Below are 21,684 nucleotides of genomic sequence, written 5' to 3'. Positions count from 1 at the left end.
AATGAAGTCATAATATGATAGTTACCTCAAAAGAAAAAAATAAATGTAGTCTTCTTAACGCCGTCAGTCTTTTTAAATCAGCAAGAATCTGACAGCACTAAAAAAAAAAACCCTGTCCAAATGATTAAAATACACATTTTCTCAGTTACATTTCGAAGGGGAGTATTCTTGCCTCTTATTTTAATTAACACGCACATACACAGACACTTGTTTTCTCAGTCAGAGTGTGTATTCTTCTAAAAAAAAATAAAACTAAGCTAATCTTAAGGTACAGTATTTACTCAGTACTAATGACTGAGACATACAGTTGGAAAAGTCCAATCCACTATTTTACTGGATTTAAACTCAATGCTTTGCTTCTATAGATCAGAGTTAAAAAGATTTGTGAATACAACTCACGCAACCCATGGCAGAAAGAAATTTAGTGTCTCATACCATTATCGAGTCTGCTTCAAAACATTGTTTAAAACATACTCCTCTGATCCAAACCTGGATAGCCTTCTGTCTTTTGAAGAAAATCACTTAAAAAAAATCTAACAAAAAATGTTTCACTTTCCATACCAAAAAACCCCCCAGAAAATGCTAGAAAGCAGCATACTAGCTATGATTTGTGTTTTTTGGGTTTTTTTGTTTTTTTGTTTTTTCTCTTGATACTTGTAAGAATTGTTAATCCTGTTTGCAAAACAAAACAAAACAAAAACAATGAAAAGATGAGAGAGATGCATTTGTTAGCTTATAAGAAATTATGAAAGGAAATGGGCTGCATTTAGTGTCTGAGCTTCTACTTGAAGTAGATGTGTGAAGCCTTCACTAAGGGTAAAAAAAAAAAAATTGTTCTTCACAGGAAATTATGTTCAATAGCCCATGATAAGCCATAATGGAAAATAATATGAAAAAGAATGTATATATGTATGACCAAATTATTTTGCTGTACAGCAGAAATGAACACAGCATGTAAATCAATTATTATTCAATAAAAGACATTTAAAAAAATAAAGTAAAACAAAATAAAAATAACACTGTTTTTATAAATAATATAATATGAAATATAATATGAAAATAAATGTTAAATATGCATCTGGTCACCAGAGTAATGGTTTGGGTTTAGGAATCTGTCATCTAGTCATTATTTTAAGAATGTTTAGAATTAGCTGAACATTTTAACTTTTTAATAAAGAACAAAATATGAAAAGTGGTCAGAGTAAAAAAAGACTACATTTTCTTTCTGATGTTTGTCCATCTAGTATAAGGCATAAATGTTAGTTTTGTTATTCTGATTAAAGTTTGAAGAAGATAAACACACAGTAATGTAACATTATTCTTGAATGTAATGGCTTTTTAAAAAATGAGAGGATTACCTGAAAACATAATATTTCCAATAACCCTTTCCTGAGTTCACAATATTAGGGGATGCCTTGTAAATAGGTCCAATTTTTTGTGTTTGGATGGAAAATATCTTTTTCCTTGCACATTCTTTGGGACCCTGTTCCGCATCCACATTAATTTACAGGAAATGTGATACACAGCTCTTTTAGAAATGTCCTAATTTCCCACCATATTGTCCAATTAAATGAATTTGAGGAACTTTGGTGTTTCTAAACTTGACCAGCAGAGAACAGTTGGAAGACAAGTAAATAAATCTTGCTGGGAAGATGTTGCTTAAGAGATAAAATGGTTCAGCCAACAAATGAACCAAAAAATTAAACGTTAACTAAGGAAGGTAACCACTTGTAAAATCAGTCGTACCTAACAGAGGCTTCAGGCATATATAAGACTGAAGATCTCTCAGTTAAGACCACAAGCAAAGGATGGTTTCTTGGGACTTCCAAAAACTTAAAATCATGAAACCTCTATTACTGCTACTATTGTGTGTTTTTATAATTAAGGCCCAAGCTGCCATTGACTACGATGAGGTGACTTTTAAATATTATTGTATTCTTACTCATATTATTATTAACGTAAAATATAACTGAAGCATAACTATATGTGAATGTTTAGTTTAATGAAATTAACCTGGATTTTAGTTATAAAATTGAATTCTTAATCTATTGTTAATCTGTAAGACCTATGGTATTTGAAGAATGTTGCATAGTACTTCTTATAGAAAAACAAAGTAATAATTTCTCACTTTCTGGTTTATCACCTTTATTTTCCCAGGACGAAGATGGCAGACCTAGGGTAAGATGTGTTTTTCTCTCTTGTTGTCTTCCCGAGCACTCTGATTTTCATTTAGTTCTAGCAATATGTTATTACTATTTGAGAACAAAAATCTGAAAATTTCACAGACTATAAAATAATAGGACAACATTTTAAAAGAAAAAAGCTATGGTAGCTGGAGGGTCTTTGGTGACAGAAGGTGATATATAGCTCCTGAAATTACTGGCTGTTTGTGAATGAAAATTGTAAACTAAATCTAAAAGCGAACTAGATCAAGTGCCTTAAGAGAAGATTAAAAATTGTTTTCCTTCAAGTGAGAAATTTATTTATTATTTATTAGTAGTGTTATGAAATATACAGCTCCATTTAATTTATTCATTTATAGAGTAGTTTTTCCTCCAGTACGGTCTTTGCTGATGTACTCCTCCTGGTTTGAAGGTGTCAAACATACAAAAATGCATTTAGAGAAATGAATATTTTTAAGAATTTTAATTTTATTATCAGATGACTCCTGATCAAAGTTCTTGTATATACCATAGTATCACCACTGTAGAAATAAAAGTACACAGTAATGTTTAAATGAAGTGATTCATTTTGGATCACTTGTCAAATTTGAAAGGAACCTAAGTGGTTTCAGTTTACAAACTATACACATAAATAGATAGGTATCTGGTCAATTCAATTAGGTAAGAAAAATGTAAAGAGTGTGTAAGGGTAAACTTTTATAAACTGTTTGGTTGAGCACTTGTACATTCCTGCTCACCAAGTAATCTACAGATTAAAGACAGTTTACTAGTTTAGCCTTCCAACCTGGATTTTTAGTTTTAGTTATTTCAATAAGTGATCTTCATAAGGTTAAAGGACCATATAATTTCTTTTAATATTTTTCATTTCCTTTTCTCTAATAAAGCTGGACCATCAAGGCTACCTCTCTAAAGATGCTCTGAAATAAAAAGAAAATATTTTTATTCTGTTATAATTTGATTTGTAATATACGGATGAATCACATTTCATAAAATTCCCATTAGAACAGACCAGCTCTGCCTGGGACCATGTCTTTGACACGAAATATGTATATTGCCCCTGAATCTTTAGACATTCTTATTTTTATTGCAATCACACATAACAGATACTGTATTGTAGTATGAACAGTATTAGTATTACTGTTAGTATTAGTGTATTAGTGATTAAGTTTAGTGATTAAGCAGGGGAATCTGAAACCAGCTTGCCTGGGTTTAAGCCTAGGACTCTCCCACTAAATATTAAATATTATTATAACCTACTGAATCAATGTCAGTAAAATTCCAAACAGTCATTAGATGACTTCTAGGCTTACAAAAGAGCTCGAGAGCTTAGTCTCTGCTTCAAATCTAGTCATGTGTTAATTTGTAATTAAGCTCTAAAAGGTGTAATTACTGACAAAGTCCCTATGATAATACAGTTAACCCAAGCCAGTGCTTTTGTATTGCATTGCCTAGTTTCCACTTTACTATCTCTTAATGTAATATTTTTGTTAGCAAATAATTTTAATTGAAATGTACATACCTTGGGAATTATTTTAAATATGAGAAAATCCTCGTATTTGATAAAGAAGTCATGCGGGACATTTCAGGAGACTGGTTTAGCAATTTTGTCGACAGAACATAAAATTGAAGCTAATGGTGGAGTAGCCGCTTACACTGTAGTGTCTGTTATGTGTGATTGTAATAAAAATAATAATGAGAACTTAATACATACCAGGTACACTCCACTCTGAAGGGTGTCATATGCAAGAAGTTATTTAATCCTTAAAAGCATCTTATGTGGCAGATACTATTATCCCTATTTTAAAGATAAAGATCTTTATAGTTAGTAAGTAGTAGGTTCAAAACTTCAAACCAAGCAGTCTGGCTTCAGAATACCTTCTTCCTCTTTAGACATGTTAGAGTCAATGGTTATGGTATTACAAATAAAACCTAAGTAAATCATGCCTTTAATAAATCTGTATTGCCTCTTCAATATTATCACATAGGAGTTATCGAAATGAATCATCAAGTTATAAAAATTGAAAGCGAAAAAATAATCACTAGGCATAGTGGGTTAAGGATCTGGCGTTGCCGCAGCTATGGCACAAGTTGTAGCTGCAGCTCTGATTCGATCCTGGGCCTGGGAACCTCCATATGCCCCAAGTGCTATCAACAAAGAAAAAAAATCAAAAATAATCACAGGAATTTAGTAATCCAAGTGGCTTGAGAACATTTTTTCCTCCTGACAGAATAGATGTCACTGCTTTGTGTGTTCCAACTTGGGTTTCAGAAATCTGAGGTCATTACTCTTCATTATCTGATGCAACTTTACCTGAAGACCTCTTTTTAAAAACTGCCCCAGATGCAATAGCTTTTTGCTCGCCTTCTCTTTCTGCGGTCACTCAAGCACTCTCAGAAACCAATTGATTTACCACCAACAACCTGCCAGTGGATGGACCTTTAGGAAAGCATCAGTCATTTGCTCACCGAAGTTATAAAATGAAGGTGTTGGAGGAGTCACATCTCACATCTCCTCTCACACTGTGTTTCATTTCTGCCTGGTTTCCTGAAGGTTCGTGTGGATGCCCGTGGTCATCGGCCCTATGACAAGAGGAGGGAAGAGGCTCCCGGCCTGAGACCTGTCGCCCCTCCCATCAGTACAGGTGGCTATCAACCTCGTCCAGCCAAAGTAGCTATTGGCCAGAAGAAAGTGGAGAGAAAACCCCCTGATGCTGGGGGCTGCCTGCATGCTGATCCGGACCTGGTGAGTGCCTGGGGGCTCTGGCTGTGGTGGGGCTCCCACACTGAGAAAGCCTGTATTCATCATGTCTCCCTGAGGAACCCTTGACCCCACAATACCATCATCCTTTTTTTGAATATAATTACAGAGCATAAACTTACTGGGCCTCGGGCTACACGTGCTTTTCTAGTTTTTGATCTGAGCCCAAGATGACAAATCAGAACATGGGGTGTTGCCTCTCCTTTATATTTTACTTTGTTCAGAAGATAACATTTTCAGAGTGTAATTACCTTTGTTCTGTGATAAGGATTTTTTTTTTTTTTTTGGTCTTTTTTAGGGCCACAGTTGGGGCATAGGGAAGTTCCCAGGCTAGGGGTCAAATTACAGCTGCAATTGCCAGCCTACACCACAGCCACAGCCACACCAGATCTGAGCCACGTCTGCCACCTACATCACAGCTCAGGGCAACGCCGGATCCTTAACCCACTGAGTGGGTTCAGGGATCGAACCTGCTTCCTCTTGGATACTAGTTGGGTTCTTAACCCACTGAGTCATAATGGGAACTCCCTGCTCTGTGGTAAGGCTTATTTTTAATCGTCACAGGAGTATGGTGATGACTCTAGAATTTCTGGTCTTATCTAAAGAAAATCAAATTGCAGGTTTTTCTATTGGTGAATGGGATCATGGAGTTTTCCCTCTGTGCCATTTTCACAAATATTTGTAACCCCTCAAGCCTTCATCTAACCTCTGCTGTTTTCTTTGTTGGCAGGGTGTGTTGTGTCCTACAGGATGTCAGTTGCAAGATACTCTGCTGAAACAGGAAAGACCAATCAAAACCAGTATAGAAGAGCTGAATAGTAACATAGACTCTGTTTCCCAGACCTCTTCTTCCACCTTTCAGTACATGACTCTGCTGAAGCGCCTGTGGAAAGACAGGCAGAAGCAAAGAAAAGGTAGATATCCATGTTTTCTGTTGGACTCTGTTATAAAGTTGAAACTGTTAGAGTGCCATGGGAATGCTCAATTATGAGCGCACTTACGTTTCTAGATGAGCCTGAGAAGTTTATTAGGCGCCTGCTGACCCTGCCCCCAGGCCTCACTTAAACACCCCCCAACCCCCGCCCACCTTGTCAGCACTGTTCAACTCTTATTCCCAGTCTGGCATGAGAAAGAATGATTTTCTGCAAAAACTTGTGCTGTGAATGCTTGTTTTTAGTCTATGAGAAACACGTGTCTCCAAAGTCAATATAGTCACAGAGTAAACATTTGGCACTTAAAGAATTAATATTTGAGGTTTTATTTTAAATTATTTATTTATTTATTATTACTATTATTTTTTGCATTATAGGGCCGCACCCGTGGCATATGGAGGTTCCCAGGCTAGGAGTCTAATAGGAGCTGCAGCCATCAGCCTACACCACAACCACAGCCACGCCAGATCTGAGCCACATCTGCGGCCTTTACCACAGCTCACGGCAACACCAGATCCTTAACCCATTGAGTGAGGACAGGGATTGAACCCACAACCTCATAGTTCCTAGTCAGAGTCGTTTCCTCGGTGCCATGACGGGAACTGCATATTTGAGGTTTTAAATAGAAGCACATCTGGGATTTACTTACTTGCATGGCAGATCACGATCCCATCCTTTGAACTCCGAGGTCTGAATTTTGAGTGCCTTTAGCTTGGTGGTTAGGAATTAGCTAGTAAGTGAGCATCAAGGAGTAGCATTCGCAAATTTGGACATTTTTCAAAGGAATCATGGCTTTGCCTTGTAAATGCCAAGGCCCTGTTGTATTTACATAAGATAGAAAAGTAAATCAAGAGTATTTACCATATAAGATGTTGAACTTCTGAGATGGAAGGCCTAATACTGCTTTCTTCTGTTTTTCTCACCAAAGAAATAAAGAACTTATTATATTTATTATTTGGCATAATTTTTAGTTTAATCTAAGGTAAGTTACTAGTATAATATCTAGACTCTGTTAATTTGTGTATGCCATGGGCCAAATAATTTCCCCTAAGTGCAACTACATATCATGACTACCTGATACTCATTGAGTGTCTGTTAGTTTATCCTCAGAAAATTAAAATCACAGTTGTATAGTCCGAATACATTTAGGGTTTTTTGTTTTTTTGTTTTTTTTTTGTTTGTTTGTTTGTTTTTGTCTTTTTAGGGCTGCACCTGCAGGATATGGAGATTCCCAGGCTAGGGGTTGAATCGGAGCTACAGATGCTGGTCTACACACAGCCACAGCACCGCCAGATCCAAGCTGCATCTGTAACCTACCCCACAGCTCACAGCAATGCCAGATCCTTGACCCAGTGAGCCAGGCCAGGGATGGAATCCCAGTCCTCGTAGATATTAGTCGGATTCGTTTCCGCTGGGCCACATTGGGAACACCACATTTAGTTTTTTTATTGAGGGAAAATGCTCACCGTTCCTATGCAATTTTCATTTCTCCAGATAATGAAAATGTCATAAATGAGTTCTCATCCGAGCTGGAAAAGCACCAGCTCTATATAGATGAAACTGTGAACAGAAACATCCCCACTAACTTGCGTGTGCTCCGTGCCATCCTGGAAAACTTGAGAAGCAAAATACAGAAATTAGAATCGGATGTCTTGGCTCAGATGGAATACTGCCGTACTCCATGTACCGTCACTTGCAATATTCCTGTGGTGTCTGGCAAAGGTAACCAGTTACTAGACATATTTCTAGAAGGTTCCAGAAGAACTCACACTCTCTAAAAAGAAGAGAGCTAAAAGAACAGTGGATTTTCCCCCACAGACCTAATGACGCCTCAGGACATCCTGAAGATGTCCCAGGCATGCTATATTCTAACTTCACCTAATGCGTTTGACAGTTTTTGATGAGCAGAATACAGTGTAAAGATGGAGGGTGCTCCATGCGGGTGATGCACATGCTTACTTGAAGAGATGGGAGAACAATGAGAAACGTAGGAATTTCCCCCATCATGTGTGTTCAGGAAATATCTGGCTATCACAGGACACACAAGATGGAGCAGGGCTTTTTCAACCCCTCAGCAGAGAGAATTTCTGAAAGCTGAGTTTGCTGTTCAGTCAACAAAAGATTCAGTTTTCTGCAACATATCCTCAAAGACCTAAAATAAAAACCTTCCTGAATAGTTATGTCATCTGTTATCTTACAAAATTGGTGACCAGAGACCAGGAAACTACCTTGGAGGCTCTCTCTATATAATATGTAATCTTATGGTTTCAGAATGTGAGGAAATTATCAGGAATGGAGGTGAAACATCTGAAATGTATCTCATTCAGCCTAGTGATTCCATCGAACCCTATAGAGTATACTGTGATATGAAGACAGAAAGAGGAGGTGAGTGAGTGATCAATTTTGATCTATTATACTGAAAGTATTTTTTTTTTAATTTTTTTTTTAGGGCTGCACCCGAGGCCTATGGAAGTGCCTAGGTTAGGGGGTTGAATCGGAGCTGCAGCTGCCGGCCTACACCACAGCCACAGCAGCAAAGCTAGATCCTTAACACGCTGAGCAAGGCCAGGGATCGAACTCGCATCCTTATGGATTTAGTCGGATTCGTTTCTGCTGGGCCACAATGGGAACTCCTGAAAGTATTGTGATACTATAAAATGCCAGGGAAAAAAACTAGCTAGCTTTAATGTAACTTTCCAACGAGCCACTTGATTTGGAATTAAATCTGATACCTTAAAAGTTATAAAGGATCCGTGATTCACAATTTGGCGTAAGATAAAGAACTCATAGTCGCCAAAGATTCTGGGAGTTTTCCTCTCACATTTATTTCCTTATTATGTCTATTTTGGAGCATGAAGTATAGGAGGGCGTAAATTAAATTAGATGGACAAGGAATTCAGACCTTGCCCTCAAAGTGACATTATTTGTTAGTGGTTAATGTGTGTTATTTTTGTTTCTCTCAACTAAAGGATGGACAGTAATTCAGAACCGTCAAGACGGTAGTGTTGACTTTGGCAGGAAATGGGATCCATATAAGCAAGGATTTGGAAATATTGCAACCAGTGCAGATGGGAAAAAAATATTGTGGCGTACCAGGTAAAAACTAGGAGTGCAAAATAAAATCACTCTCTTTTAGATGTCTGTTTTTTTTCCTCCATTTAAAAAACATAGTGTTGTAGTTTGTTTTGGGGAGCTTTAGGGGGTTAAGACAAATTTACAGAGAGTATAAAAGCTCGTGATAAGGGAAGAAAGGCAGTTTTGGGTTGCAAAGATTTTATTTTTGTTGAGATATTGTTGTGCATTTCCCTTTAGGTGAGTATTGGCTTGGAAATGATAAAATTAGCCAGCTTACCAGGATGGGACCCACAAAGCTTTTGATCGAAATGGAGGACTGGGAAGGAGGCAAGGTGAAGGCAATCTACGAAGGATTCACTGTGCAGAATGAAGCCAATAAATACCAGATCTCGCTGAGCAAATACAAGGGAACAGCTGGCAACGCCCTCTTGGAAGGAGCCTCTCAACTGGTGGGAGAAAACCGAACCATGACAATCCACAACAGCATGTTCTTCAGCACATACGACAGAGACAACGACGGCTGGTATGTGCTGGCCCCTCCCTCCTGCTCCCAACACCGCTGATGTTGCTACCTGGGGTCGTTCATGAGAACGACGAGGATGAGGAACTCTCTTGGGTACTTCTTGTGTGCCAGCCACTGAGCTCTTTCCAGCTCACAGTAAAGCATTTCAGCTAGTAGGGTGCCATTCCTAGCCTCACTCTACAGATGAAGTTTAGAGAGATGAAGTCATTTACCCAAAGTCACACAACCATGAAAGATACAACTGGAGGAGTTCCTGGGAACATCTGCATGAGGGTGTGGGCAAAAAAAAAAAAAAAAAAAAAAATGCAACTGGAATTAGAGTTGTATCTTACTTTCTAAGTAGTGAGTGTTTAGATAGGTTTCTACATTTCTCTCCCTCTCTCTCCCCCTTCCCTTTTTTTTTGGCTGCCCCTGTGCCCTATGGAAGTTCCTGGGCCAGGAACTGAACCCTTGCCACAGCAGCAACCTGAGCTGAGCCACTGCAGGGGCAATGGCCAGATCCTTAACCTGCGGTGCCACAAGGGAACTCAGATTTCTATATCTCTATATGGGACGGTGTCTATTGAAACTTCCATTTTGTGTTTCAGGGATCTGTCACACTGAGGCATCTGAAAGCAATCATTTCAGGATAAAGTAATGAATATAGATGAATCTGTCCCACGAGCCCACTTCTCTCCCTTTCTTGCTGTAGGACAGAGAAGGCCTGTGATGTGTTAGAATGACTTTACATATAGAACCAGAGGGAAAGAAGCCTGCACCCTACACTCCTCTGTGGGTATTTTGCAAAGAATTAACTTGACAGCACTGCAGTCCTAATAACCCCAAACAAAATTTCTTTTCAGGAAAACGGCAGATCCCAGAAAGCAGTGTTCTAAAGAGGATGGTGGTGGATGGTGGTATAACAGGTGTCATGCAGCCAATCCAAATGGCAGGTACTACTGGGGCGGATCTTACAGCTGGGACATGGCAAAGCACGGCACGGATGACGGAGTGGTGTGGATGAACTGGAAGGGGTCCTGGTACTCGATGAAGAAGATGTCGATGAAGATCAGGCCCTTCTTCCCAGAGCAATAGTCTCCCGAACATAGATTCTTCTTCTTCCATATGTAACAATATTTTTGTATACCATGTCAACAGAGTTTTCTTGCCTACATTATATTCCCCTAAAGCTATCAAAACGTATAGTGGGTGTGTGAATTTTTGGAAAAAGTATCCAAGATAAACCACATTAAAAACAGCATATGGTTTTCTTTCATAGTCATCATTCCTATGGTGCAACCAAGAAATCACTAAAACAGGATCATTGTGGACACGGTTCATGATTTCCATTCTGGTAGATCGTGAAAAGTTTCAAATCAGAAAGAGGAATTTTTTAGACTTGTGGGGAAACTGTGAGGTGAACTAAAAAAGAAGTTGTGTTTCAAAGTCCACTTTTGAACCTCTATTTATTTATGTAAGATCAGTCACAGAAAACTCAGAAAGATTTATTCATTAAACTGGTTTCTCTTACAATAAATCAATGTTTTCTTATTTTGTAAACCACATGGCGACTGAGTTAGGCTTTGCATTTGTAACACGTGATCTGCTTTACACATCTTTCTCCTTCGATAATAATGAGCTCATACTCAACGTTGACCCTGGAATCATCTGCCTGCCAGAAAGGCTGATTTTAATCAATTTATAAATATTGGATGACTAAATCCAATGATTATCAAGATCACGGGTAACCCTTTTCATGTAGAACCTATTTTTCAAAAAAAGGCACGCATAGAAACTTAATAGGCAAAATACTTGAAAGGAGAACTTTTGCAGGAAATCTGAGTGTGGCAAAGTCCAGTGAATCAAGGATAGGAGGTGGCCTAGTCCAAGGGCAGTGAACCTCAGACCTTTGTTCAACCCCTTTATGTCCTCAGAGAGGATTGACTGGATCCCTAGGGTTTAAAGTAAAGCCACAGGTTGAAGTTCACTGAAGCAGAGGTTGGCTTGGATGGTCATTTGGTGGTTAATGTATAGTTAATCCAGAGACCACACCTGGGTAATATGTAGTTCTGTCTAAAAAGCGATAAGCCTTCTTCAGGTATCACTTGGTAAGGAACGCTCCGTATCTGATTTTGCCTAGTCAAGCTTCACGATTTTGAGTACAATCAAAAGGTAGGGTCCCCTAGTTAGAATATATGAAACAGTATATAAAAAGGTTAGCTCATGACTTTTATGAAGATAACACAAAGACGCATTGAAAATTAATAATTGCATACCATATTAAGACATGAGAACTGTAATATATTTACAGTTAAGCCTGAAAGTCTATAACAAATAATAAAGGTTATATGCACTTGGCTTGCAAATGTCTTTATATCTAGGAACCAAAACAGGTAACCAAGGTAACTAAAGTATTGTTTTTTAAGATGAACACAAGTGGGGCAAAAACGTGGATTATCTGACACACCACGAGCCGTAGTAACTTGGCTGGCATTTCAGTTTAACCATTACACACCAAATATCATGTACACTGATCATCTAAACTTTCAGAGCTTGTTTAAAGTACAGATTTCCTGGTGTCAATCCAGGTTTATTACATCACAGTCTCTATGTGGGAAGGTCCTAAGGGTATATATTTTTAAACAAATGTCCCCAAGAGATTCTGATCAATGGCTGGATTTGGGGACCAGTGATTGAGGCTGCATTGTATTTACCTGAGGCTCCCATCTTTGCACTTTTCCCACTCAAATGGTGACCGTGAAGCAATGTTTAGAACAAGTGGTCATTTCTGAAGCTCCTGTGACTTCATAGGTGTCCACTGCCTATGTTTAAGGCTCAACTTGGGTTTAGCAATATGGCCTCTGAGCACTGGAACCACTATGTCTACTGCCTCTCAGTCTCAGACGATTTTTTTTTTTTTTTGTCTTTAGGGCCACACCTGAGGCATATGGAGGTTTCCCGGCTAGGGGGTTAATCAGAGCTGTAGCTGCTGGCCTACACCACAGCCACAGCAACACCAGATCCGAGCCATGTCTGCGACCTATACCACAGCTCACAACAATATTGGATCTTTAACCCACTGAGTGAGGCCAGGGATTGAACCCGTGTCCTCATAGATACTAGTTGTATTTGTTAACCACTGAGCCACTCCAGGAACTCCTTGTCATGGAGAATTTTCCGTTACTTAATATTCTTCTATAATGTTATTTTCTATAATATGCTTTTTAATGGTCATATAATATTCCATGTCTGCCATGCACTGCAGCTCTTTTTGTTGAAGAATAGTCAATTTGCAGTGTTATGTTAGTGACTCCGGTACAGCAAAGTGATTGAATTATACATGCATATGCACTCTTTTTAAAATTTCTTTTTCTTTTTTCTTTTTTCAATTTTTTATTACTCAATGAATTTAATTATATTTATAGTTGTACAATGATCATCACTACCCAGTTTTATAGCATTTCCATCCCAAACCCCCAGCACATCCCCCAACCAGTCTCCATTGGAAATTGTTAAGTTTTTCAAAGTCTGTGAGTCAGTATCTGTTCTGCAAAGAAGTTCATTGTGTCCTTTTTTAGTTTCCAAGTGTAAGTGATAGCATATGATGTTGGTGTCTCACTGTCTGATTGACTTCACTTAGCATGATAATTTCTAGGTCCATCCATGTTGCTGCAAATGCCATTAATTCTTTCCTTTTAATGGCTGAGTGTGTATATGTACCACATTTTCTTGATCCACTCCTTTATTGACTGACATTTAGGTTGCTTCTGTGTCTTAGCTATTGTATATAGTGCTGCAATGAATGTTGGAGTACATGTATCTTTTCGAGGCATGGTTTTCTCTGGGACATATGCACCGTTTTATATTATTATTTTCCATTATGATTTATCATAGAAGGGTTGAATATAGTTAATATAGTTCCCTGTGCTATACAGTGGGACTTTGTTGTTTGTCCTCTAACTTTTTTAAAGAAAGTCTTCCATTTAACATTTAGATTTTTCTTATCTTGCTCTAATAAAAAGACGAAGCTGCAATTAAATATTCTTATACATAATTTTTTGCATATATACATATATAAAATCTGTATTATCTACAATACAGATTTTTATCTATTTCCTTCTAGAATAAATTCCTAGAAGCAGAATTTCTAGAGGAAACAAAAGTTTTGGCATTCTGCAAGTTTTTTAAAATAAATACACTGCCAAATAACTCTCCATTAAAAACTATCTTAATTTACCTCTGGCATACAGAATTAGAGGTGTTTGTATTTTTCTTTTGCTTTTTCCCTCATGAAGGCTGAATGTTATGATTAAAATATTGACAATTGGAATTCCCAGTGTGGTGCAGTGGAAACGAATCCGACTAGGAAACATGAGGTTTCGGGTTTGATCCCTGGCCTTGCTCAGTGGGTTGGCGATCCGGCGTTGCTGTGAGTGTGGTGTAGGTCACAGAAGTGGTTCTGATCTGGCATCGCTGTGGCTGTGGTGTAGGCCAGCAGCTGCAGCTCCAATTAGACCCCTAGCCTGGGAACTTCTATATGCTGCAGGTACAGCTCTAAGAAGAAGATAAAAAGCCAAAAATAAATAAATAAGATATTGACAATTGCTTTATTCTTCTTTCTTTCTTTCCTCCCTTCCCTTCCTTCCTTCTTTTCTTTCCTTTCCTCTCCTCTCCCCTCCCCTCCCCTCCTCTTTCTCTTTCTTCTTTCTTCTTCTTTCTTCTTTCTTTCTTTCTTTCTTTCTTTCTTTCTTTCTTTCTTTCTTTCTTTCTTTCTTTCTTTCTTCTTTCTTTCTTTCTTCTTTCTTTCTTTCCTCTCTCTCTCTTTCTCTCTCTCTCTCTCTCTTTCTTTCTTCTTCTTTTTGTGTCCGAACCCACAGCATATGAAGGTTACCAGACTAGGGGTAAAATTGGAACTATAGCTGCTGGCCTACATCACAGTCACAGCAACGCAGTGTCCGAGCTGCATCTGCAACCTACACATAGCTCACAGCAACTCCAGATCCTTAATCCACTGATTGAGGCCAGGGATCGTACTGAAATCTCGTGTTTCCTAGTCAGATTTATTTCCACTGCGCCACAATGGGAACTCCAAATTTTCACATCTTCAATTACTAGTGCAATTAATGATTTTAAAATATTTAATGACCACCTGTCTATCTCCTTTTGCTAGTTCCCTTTCATGTCCTTTCCCCAGTTTTCTATTAGCATAATCATCTTTTATATGAATTTTTAACCATTCTTTATGTACATAGGATAGCAGTCAGGAGCATGGTATTATCCACTATCTATTCAAACATAATATTTCCTAGGTGATTACACTGCAAGTGTCATATGCTTATACAAATAGTCTTCACTGGTACACATATTACCCATCGTACCCTTTCTCTCCTCACAAGATGTGACCAACAGGCAATATGTTTTTCATTTTATCTTTTGACTGAATTATATTTATTTCTCCAACAACTCTGAAAAGTTTCAGTCTTATAGAGAAATTGCAAGTTAAGTTTAATGAATACCTTGCTGCCCTTCAATTGTTTGCTACCTTTGCCTTATCTCTCAAAAGGAGACACTTTTAGCACTGTTTTGCAACAGCTTATGTAGGCATGCAACCTTGAGGCCATAGACCTTTGTAGACAGAACCAAAGGTGGATTTAGCAAATATTTTCTGGATGCTCTGTTGCAATCAACACCTAGCCACCTTCAGCCATGAGCAGATGAAGCAGGGAGAACACTGTTGAATAGCTGAGCAGTTCTCAGCTCACTCTGACAGGTCGCTCTTCCATTTTCTTGCCTCTGGTTTTAAAGTGTTACTTTTTTTTGTGTTGCCTCTGGTTTTAAAGTGTTGCTTTTACTATGTGGAAATGGAAAACAACATGTCCAACTCTCATATGAGAATTCATTTGAATCTCTTCCCCACGTGCAAACTCCTCATCCCATTTCCTTCTATGATGTTTAAGGCCCAGGCCACCCCCTACCCTCAATTAAAAAAAAAAAAAATTTCTATTAAGGTACAGTTGATTCACAATGTTATGTCAACTTCTGCTGCATACTCTCAATTAATTAAAGATTTTTATCCATACATGAAATTTATAAAGTATAATGAGGATATAGGCAACTTAATGCAGGAGTCCAGCTCCAGCAGCCAGGGTGTTCCTGCAGGGATGGATGGTGTCGGCGAATGCACACCGAGACAGCTTCTTTGTCCCTTCTTTCAGGGCACTGGACTGCTCAAATTTTATTAGCATAGGTAGCAGTTTATATAGACAGCTTAACTGTACATCACATGTACATTACATCACAGTGCTTAGATCATATTTTTAAAGGTTAAACTTTTAGATGACATGGTACAGTAGATATACATTGCGTTCTAAGGATTTTAATTAAAATCAACGGATACAATACATCATGTAAAACTATAATGGGTACAAAACATCATGCGGAAAAAACATTAGATAAAAATAAGAAGTTTTGGTACAAAGCATCTTGTGGTTACTACCTATTATATGTTAAGTTAATCATTAACAGCCAGAAAGGTCACAGGCATAAGAATCTGACATTAACAAAGTTCATTTTTAGATTAAAACCTAGGGTAAAAACTTCCAAGTATTATGGTAAGGGGACAGAATAAGAAATTATTTTTATTTCTAAATCAACCAATTTATTAAAATTTAAAAGTTCCCAGGAAATTAAAAACAAGAGTTATAATTATTATGTTTTTAACATGAATAATGCATACCTATTTTCAACCTATTGTGTACTCCAAAATACCTAACTCTAAGACCTATTGTTACTTATAACAAACTAATAAATATAATTTCTTACTTTAACTAAATTAGATTTGAATGAGGGGGATTCTATCAGGGTGAAACTCTTATTATTCCATTGTTATTTCTGTTAACTGAGTCACAAATCAATACAGGAAAGTAAAATAAAAAACAAATAAAAGGAGAGACTGAATTATCCAAGAACTAGTTTCCATTCTTCGTTTTGTTGTTGTTGGGTCAGCAGGTGAGCCTTATTGTCTTCTAAGGCCTGTCCTCGGAATTGCACCGTTCAGACAGGCCTTGATCAGGAGCTAGCCCTCGGAATTGTAGCGTTCAGGCACACTCCCTAGCTCGGCTCCTTGTATCTTCTCCGCTCCCTGGAACTTAATAAATGCATAAAAAAATAAATGCATAAATAAATAGTGAAATATATCTCCAAAATGGTTTCTGTGTAAATTTCACCACCTACAAGCAGTGTATGGAATTTTCACCAAAATTTAAATGCTGCTACTTCTCAAGCTATTTCAACAAATCGCTAATTGCTATACTATTTTGTTCAAGTATAGCAGATATTCAGCTTATGATTTTGGCATCCTGTATGTGCTTATATCGATAGGGTGTCATTTTCTTTCAGGCTTATGATTTGAGATTAGTAATGGACTTGGCTGGATGAGTCTTGTTCTAATTTACCATCTGGTCCCCTAGTGTCAGCTAACTTGGAAATGTGTTTTGTTGATTATAAGGAGAGCCCATAACAGAGTGTAATTAGATCAATAATACTACTGGGAAAATAATTAAAATTAAATGCCATATGCAATACTCTCGTGTTTACCGGTGAGCTACTGTAACATTTTCTTAGAACTTATAAATTATGTGGGGAACTTAGGTGGTGAGAGCCTGGAAGAACATCGTCAACAGCTCTGTCCTCAGATTTGCTTCTCGTCATCACATTACTTAACTTCCTAACCTACTATTTTCTCATAAAGAATCAATTTATAGAATTGTCCCACCTTCATTAAAGGAACTCTGGTCATTATCATTTAAAAGTATTCTTATAGTAGTTTCTGGAAATGTGATACTTTATTCTAAAATGTTTCCAGAAACTGAAAGTAAATGTATAAATAGAAAACCTGATTCAAAATGCAAATTTCTTTGAATAAGAATTGAATATGATGGAGTTCCTGTCATGGTGCAGTGGTTAACGAATCTGACCAGGAACCATGAGGTTGCGGGTTTGATCCCTGGCCTCCCTCAGTGGGTTAAGGATCCGGTGTTGCCGTGAGCTGTGGTGTAGGTTGTAGATGTGGCTCGGATCCCTCATTGCTGTGGCTGTGCTGTGGCTGCTGTCGGCAGCTACAGCTCCGATTAAACCCCTAGCCTGGGAACCTCCATATGCCACAGGAGCAGCCCAAGAAATGGCAAAAAGACAAAAAAAAAAAAAAGAATTAAATATGACATCAACAGATAAAGAAGGGATTTTATGCATTTAGTAGGGGGTTGAAACGGATGAATCTTTTTTTTAACCTTAAATTCCTTAATTCACACATCGTTTATTGGGTCATTACTTTGTACCAGATCTTGAATGAAGTAGTGGGGAAAAAAACGCAGTGTCTGCACCTAAGTGTAATTAAGAGGTTTTTCAGGTACCATAACATGCTAAAACGACCATGAAGGGCAGCTACAGCCTAATAGATGAAGATGGATCTATCAAAGCATAATATTAAGGTATAGAAAGATATTTTCTACATTTCTTACTCAGGTCAAAAGTCTAATTCAGCATTTTCCTCTGTGACAGAAATGCTTAAAAAACCATATACTTATTCATTCATTCATTCATGTATGTTGGGGTTATTTTGAAATGGATAACCTAAACAGAACTTACAGATTAAGAGGGCGTTGTTTTTGCTGGGGTGGGATGGGAGGAGGAGCATCATGAGTAAGTGAGCAGAAGTTGAGGAAAGAGGAAACAAAAAAATTCTTAGGTAAATGTAAAATAAAAGCATTTTTTAAAAATTCATCAACTGTAAGAAAAGCTAAATTAATTGAATAAAAATGTTTGGAAATAAAGGAACAACAGGCAAAATATTAAAGAAAGGGCAAACAACAATAAAATTCAAAAATGAATTTAAAATAATAGTGTTTAGGGAGGTCCCATTGTGGCTCAGTGTGTTATAAACCTGATTAGTATCCATGAGGCCTCGCTCAGTGGATTAAGGACCCAGCATTGCCGTGAGCTGTGGTGTAGGTCACAGATGCGGCTTGGATCCCATGTTGCTGTGGCTGTGGCATAGGCTGGCAGCCGCAGCTCTGACTCAACACCTAGCCTGGGAACTTCCATATGCCATGGCTTTGTCCCTAAAAAAGCCAGAAAAGGAGTTCACCTCATGGCACAGCAGAAACAAATCTGATTAGCATCCATGGGAGTGCAGGTTAGATTCTTGGCCTTGCGTGGTGGGTTAAGGATTCCAGTGATGCCATGAGCTGTGGTGTAGGTTGAAGATGCGGCTCGGATCCTGTGTTGCTGTGGCTGTGGTGTAGGCTGGCGGCTGTAGCTCCAACTAGACCCCTATCCTGGGAACCTCCATGTGCTACAGGTGGGGCCATAAAAAGCAAAAAAAAAAAAAAAAAAAAAGGGATGTTTAAAAATTTATTATTTTAGGAAAGTCTTCTAAATAAAGTGATAATGTTAAAAATAAAATGACATGTAAAAATATAGAGGTAAATGTAAAGAAACAGAAATCGGGAGTAATGCTAATAATATTTGACAGGGCAGAATTCAGTTCTAAAAGGACAAGTAAGAGAAGGACATTATGTAATGATAAAAAGTATAATCAGTGGAGAGGATATTATAGTCACAAACTTTCGTGTACTGGGTAGTAAAAGTGCCAATCTTCCTAGAATGGGAAAAGGTAACACACATACACACCGCTGTGTGAGATCTTATACACACAGGCCACACATACAAGCATGGGAGTGTATATAAATATATGTTCATGCTGACATACACAGATTTCAAAATCTATCAATTATATAAAATAGGAAGGGATATAGAATATTTAAATATTACTATCAACAAGCTTGATAATATAAAATTTTATAACCTAAAAATGTAAAAACATACATTCTTCTTTATGCCTATGAAATAATCACAAAAACGAGTCATGCACGTTGCCACAAAGAATATTTTAATTCTAAAAGCAAATGAAAGAATTGGTTAAAACTAATTATCAAATACTTGGAAATTAATAATTAAAGAATGACTCATCAGTTCAACATGAGGTCAGGGTTATAGAAAAAAAAGATAACCAATTGGAAGCTAAGAAAGGCTTTTCTAAATAGCCCTAGAACAAGCAAAATAAGTAAAAATTTTTAGACAAAAAGAAAAAAAGCCAAGGGTAGGAGGGAGAATATTTCATCTGAAAGCTACACTTTAAAGATGAGCAAGGCCATGTAAGTGTTGGAGAGTCTGTATGTAGATCCAAGAAAGTTTTATTTTTTTCTTTTTTTTTTTTTTTTTTGCTTTTTAGAGGCCACACCCTAAGCATATGGAAGTTCCTAGACTAGGAGTAGAATTGGAGCTGCCGTGCCGGCATATACCACAGCCACGGCAATGCTGCATCCTTAACCCGCTGAGCTGGGCCAGGGATCAAACCCATGTCCTCATGGGTACTAGTCGGGTTCATTTCCACTGCGCCACAATGGGAACTCCCCAAAGAAAATTTTATTCAACAAAATTGCCATTTCTCCTTCTCTGGCAAAGAATGATTTATTAAATAACCTCAATATAGCTGGAACCATGCACAAGACAACAAAAGCAGACTTTCTTCATAACATATTAAAATGAATTCTAGGAGTTCCTGTCGTGGCGCAGTGGAAACGAATCTGACTAGGAACCATGAGGTTGTGGGTTCCATCCCTGGCCTTGCTCAGTGGTTTAAGGATCTAGTGTAGGTCACAGACATGGCTCAGATATGGCATTGCTGTGGCTCCAGTGTAGGCTGGTGGCTACAGTTCCAATTAGACTCCTAGCCTGGGAACCTCCACATGTCATGGGTGTGGCCCTAAAAGGAAAAAAGACCAAAAAAAAAAAAAGTAAATAAATAAAATAAAATGAATTCTAGATTATCTAGATATTTAAATGGAAAAGAAAAAAAGTAAAAATATTTAAAGAAATTTAAAAAACCCATCTATACAATCTTGGAGTAGGTGAGACTTCTTCCTTCCTTCCTTTTTTTCTTTCTTTTAATTTTTTGCTTTTTTAGGGCTGTACCTGCGGCATATGGAGGTTCCCAGGCTAGGGGTGGAATTGGAGCTGTAGCTGCCCGCCTACATCACAGCCACAGCAACGTGGGATTTGAGCTGCGTCTGTGACCTACACCACAGCTCAGGGCAGCACCAGATCCTTTAACCCACTGAACGGGGCCAGTGGTCAAACCTGTGTCCTCATGGATGCTAGTCAGATTTGTCACCACTGAGCCAGTACGGGAACTCCGTGAGATACTCTTATTTGGGGCAGGAAACCCTATAAAAATAAGCTCTGGCCTGAAGGGATTCCCAATCTAGTGCCATAGTAACATAAACAGATATGGAGGAGTTAGGGGTGGACTCTGTTATTTTTGATATATGAACAAAAAACTTTGAGGGCCCAGAGAAAAATTCCCAGTTCTAGGTTCGGTGACAGGCACTGGATAGGGGTCACATAAGGCACATTACTGAGCTGTATTGTGAGGGATGAAAGGGAGGCTTCTAGGCAGCACAGGGAAAGGCATAGAATAATTCAGGAAACTGGCTCTAATACCAGGGAGAAATTCAATACAACTGAAGTGCGAAGTGAATGATCATCAAGGTCGAAAAGAGATCAATTTGTGAAACTGCTTATGTGCAAATATAAGAAGTTTTAACCCAACCTTAACAGGTTTTAACCCAAACTTAACAGAAGAAGGACGTGACTGGATCTATTTTTTTAAAAGGTAAAAATAATTGTGGAGAATAAATGAGCAAAAGGATGGTGGTAAAATACCACCTATGGATTGGGATAAAATATTTGCAAATGATGCTGCAGACAAGAAAGTAATTTCCAAAATATACAAACAGCTCATACAGCTTTTATATATATATGTATATAACTCAATCAAAAAAATGGGCAAAAGACCTAAATAAACATTTCCCCAAAGAAGACATAAGGATGGCCAACAGGCATATGAAAGAGGGCTCAACATTCCTAATTATTAGAGAAATGCAAATCAAAACTGCAATGAGGCACCACCTCACAGTAGTAGAATGGCCATCATTAATAAGTCTACAAATAACAAATGCTGGAGAGGGTGTGAAAAAAAAGGTACCCTCCTTCACTGTTGGTAGGAATGTAAACTGGTACAACTGCTATGGGAAACATTATGGAGATACCTCGGAAAACTAAATATAGAACTACCGTATGACCCAGCAACCTCACTCCTGGGCATATATCCAG

The 21,684-nt window shown here is 38.0% G+C and overlaps 1 protein-coding gene across 1 annotated transcript; it reads left to right on the top strand.

The window, feature by feature from the left end:
- Window positions 1–1,743: 1,743 nt before the first annotated feature.
- Window positions 1,744–10,987, top strand: FGB (fibrinogen beta chain). The gene is given in 10 exon segments (XM_047798624.1): window positions 1,744–1,913; window positions 2,158–2,178; window positions 4,735–4,926; window positions 5,672–5,855; window positions 7,368–7,595; window positions 8,145–8,258; window positions 8,843–8,943; window positions 8,945–8,969; window positions 9,186–9,471; window positions 10,314–10,987. Coding segments are annotated over 10 exon segments (1,488 nt in total). The 5' UTR covers window positions 1,744–1,808; the 3' UTR covers window positions 10,546–10,987.
- Window positions 10,988–21,684: the final 10,697 nt, after the last annotated feature.

This window comes from Phacochoerus africanus, chromosome 10 (assembly GCF_016906955.1).
Source record: "Phacochoerus africanus isolate WHEZ1 chromosome 10, ROS_Pafr_v1, whole genome shotgun sequence".
NCBI classification, from domain to species: Eukaryota; Metazoa; Chordata; class Mammalia; order Artiodactyla; family Suidae; genus Phacochoerus; species Phacochoerus africanus.
Note: the sequence above shows the minus strand (reverse complement) of the source record. Positions and strands in the feature narration are given on the sequence as shown.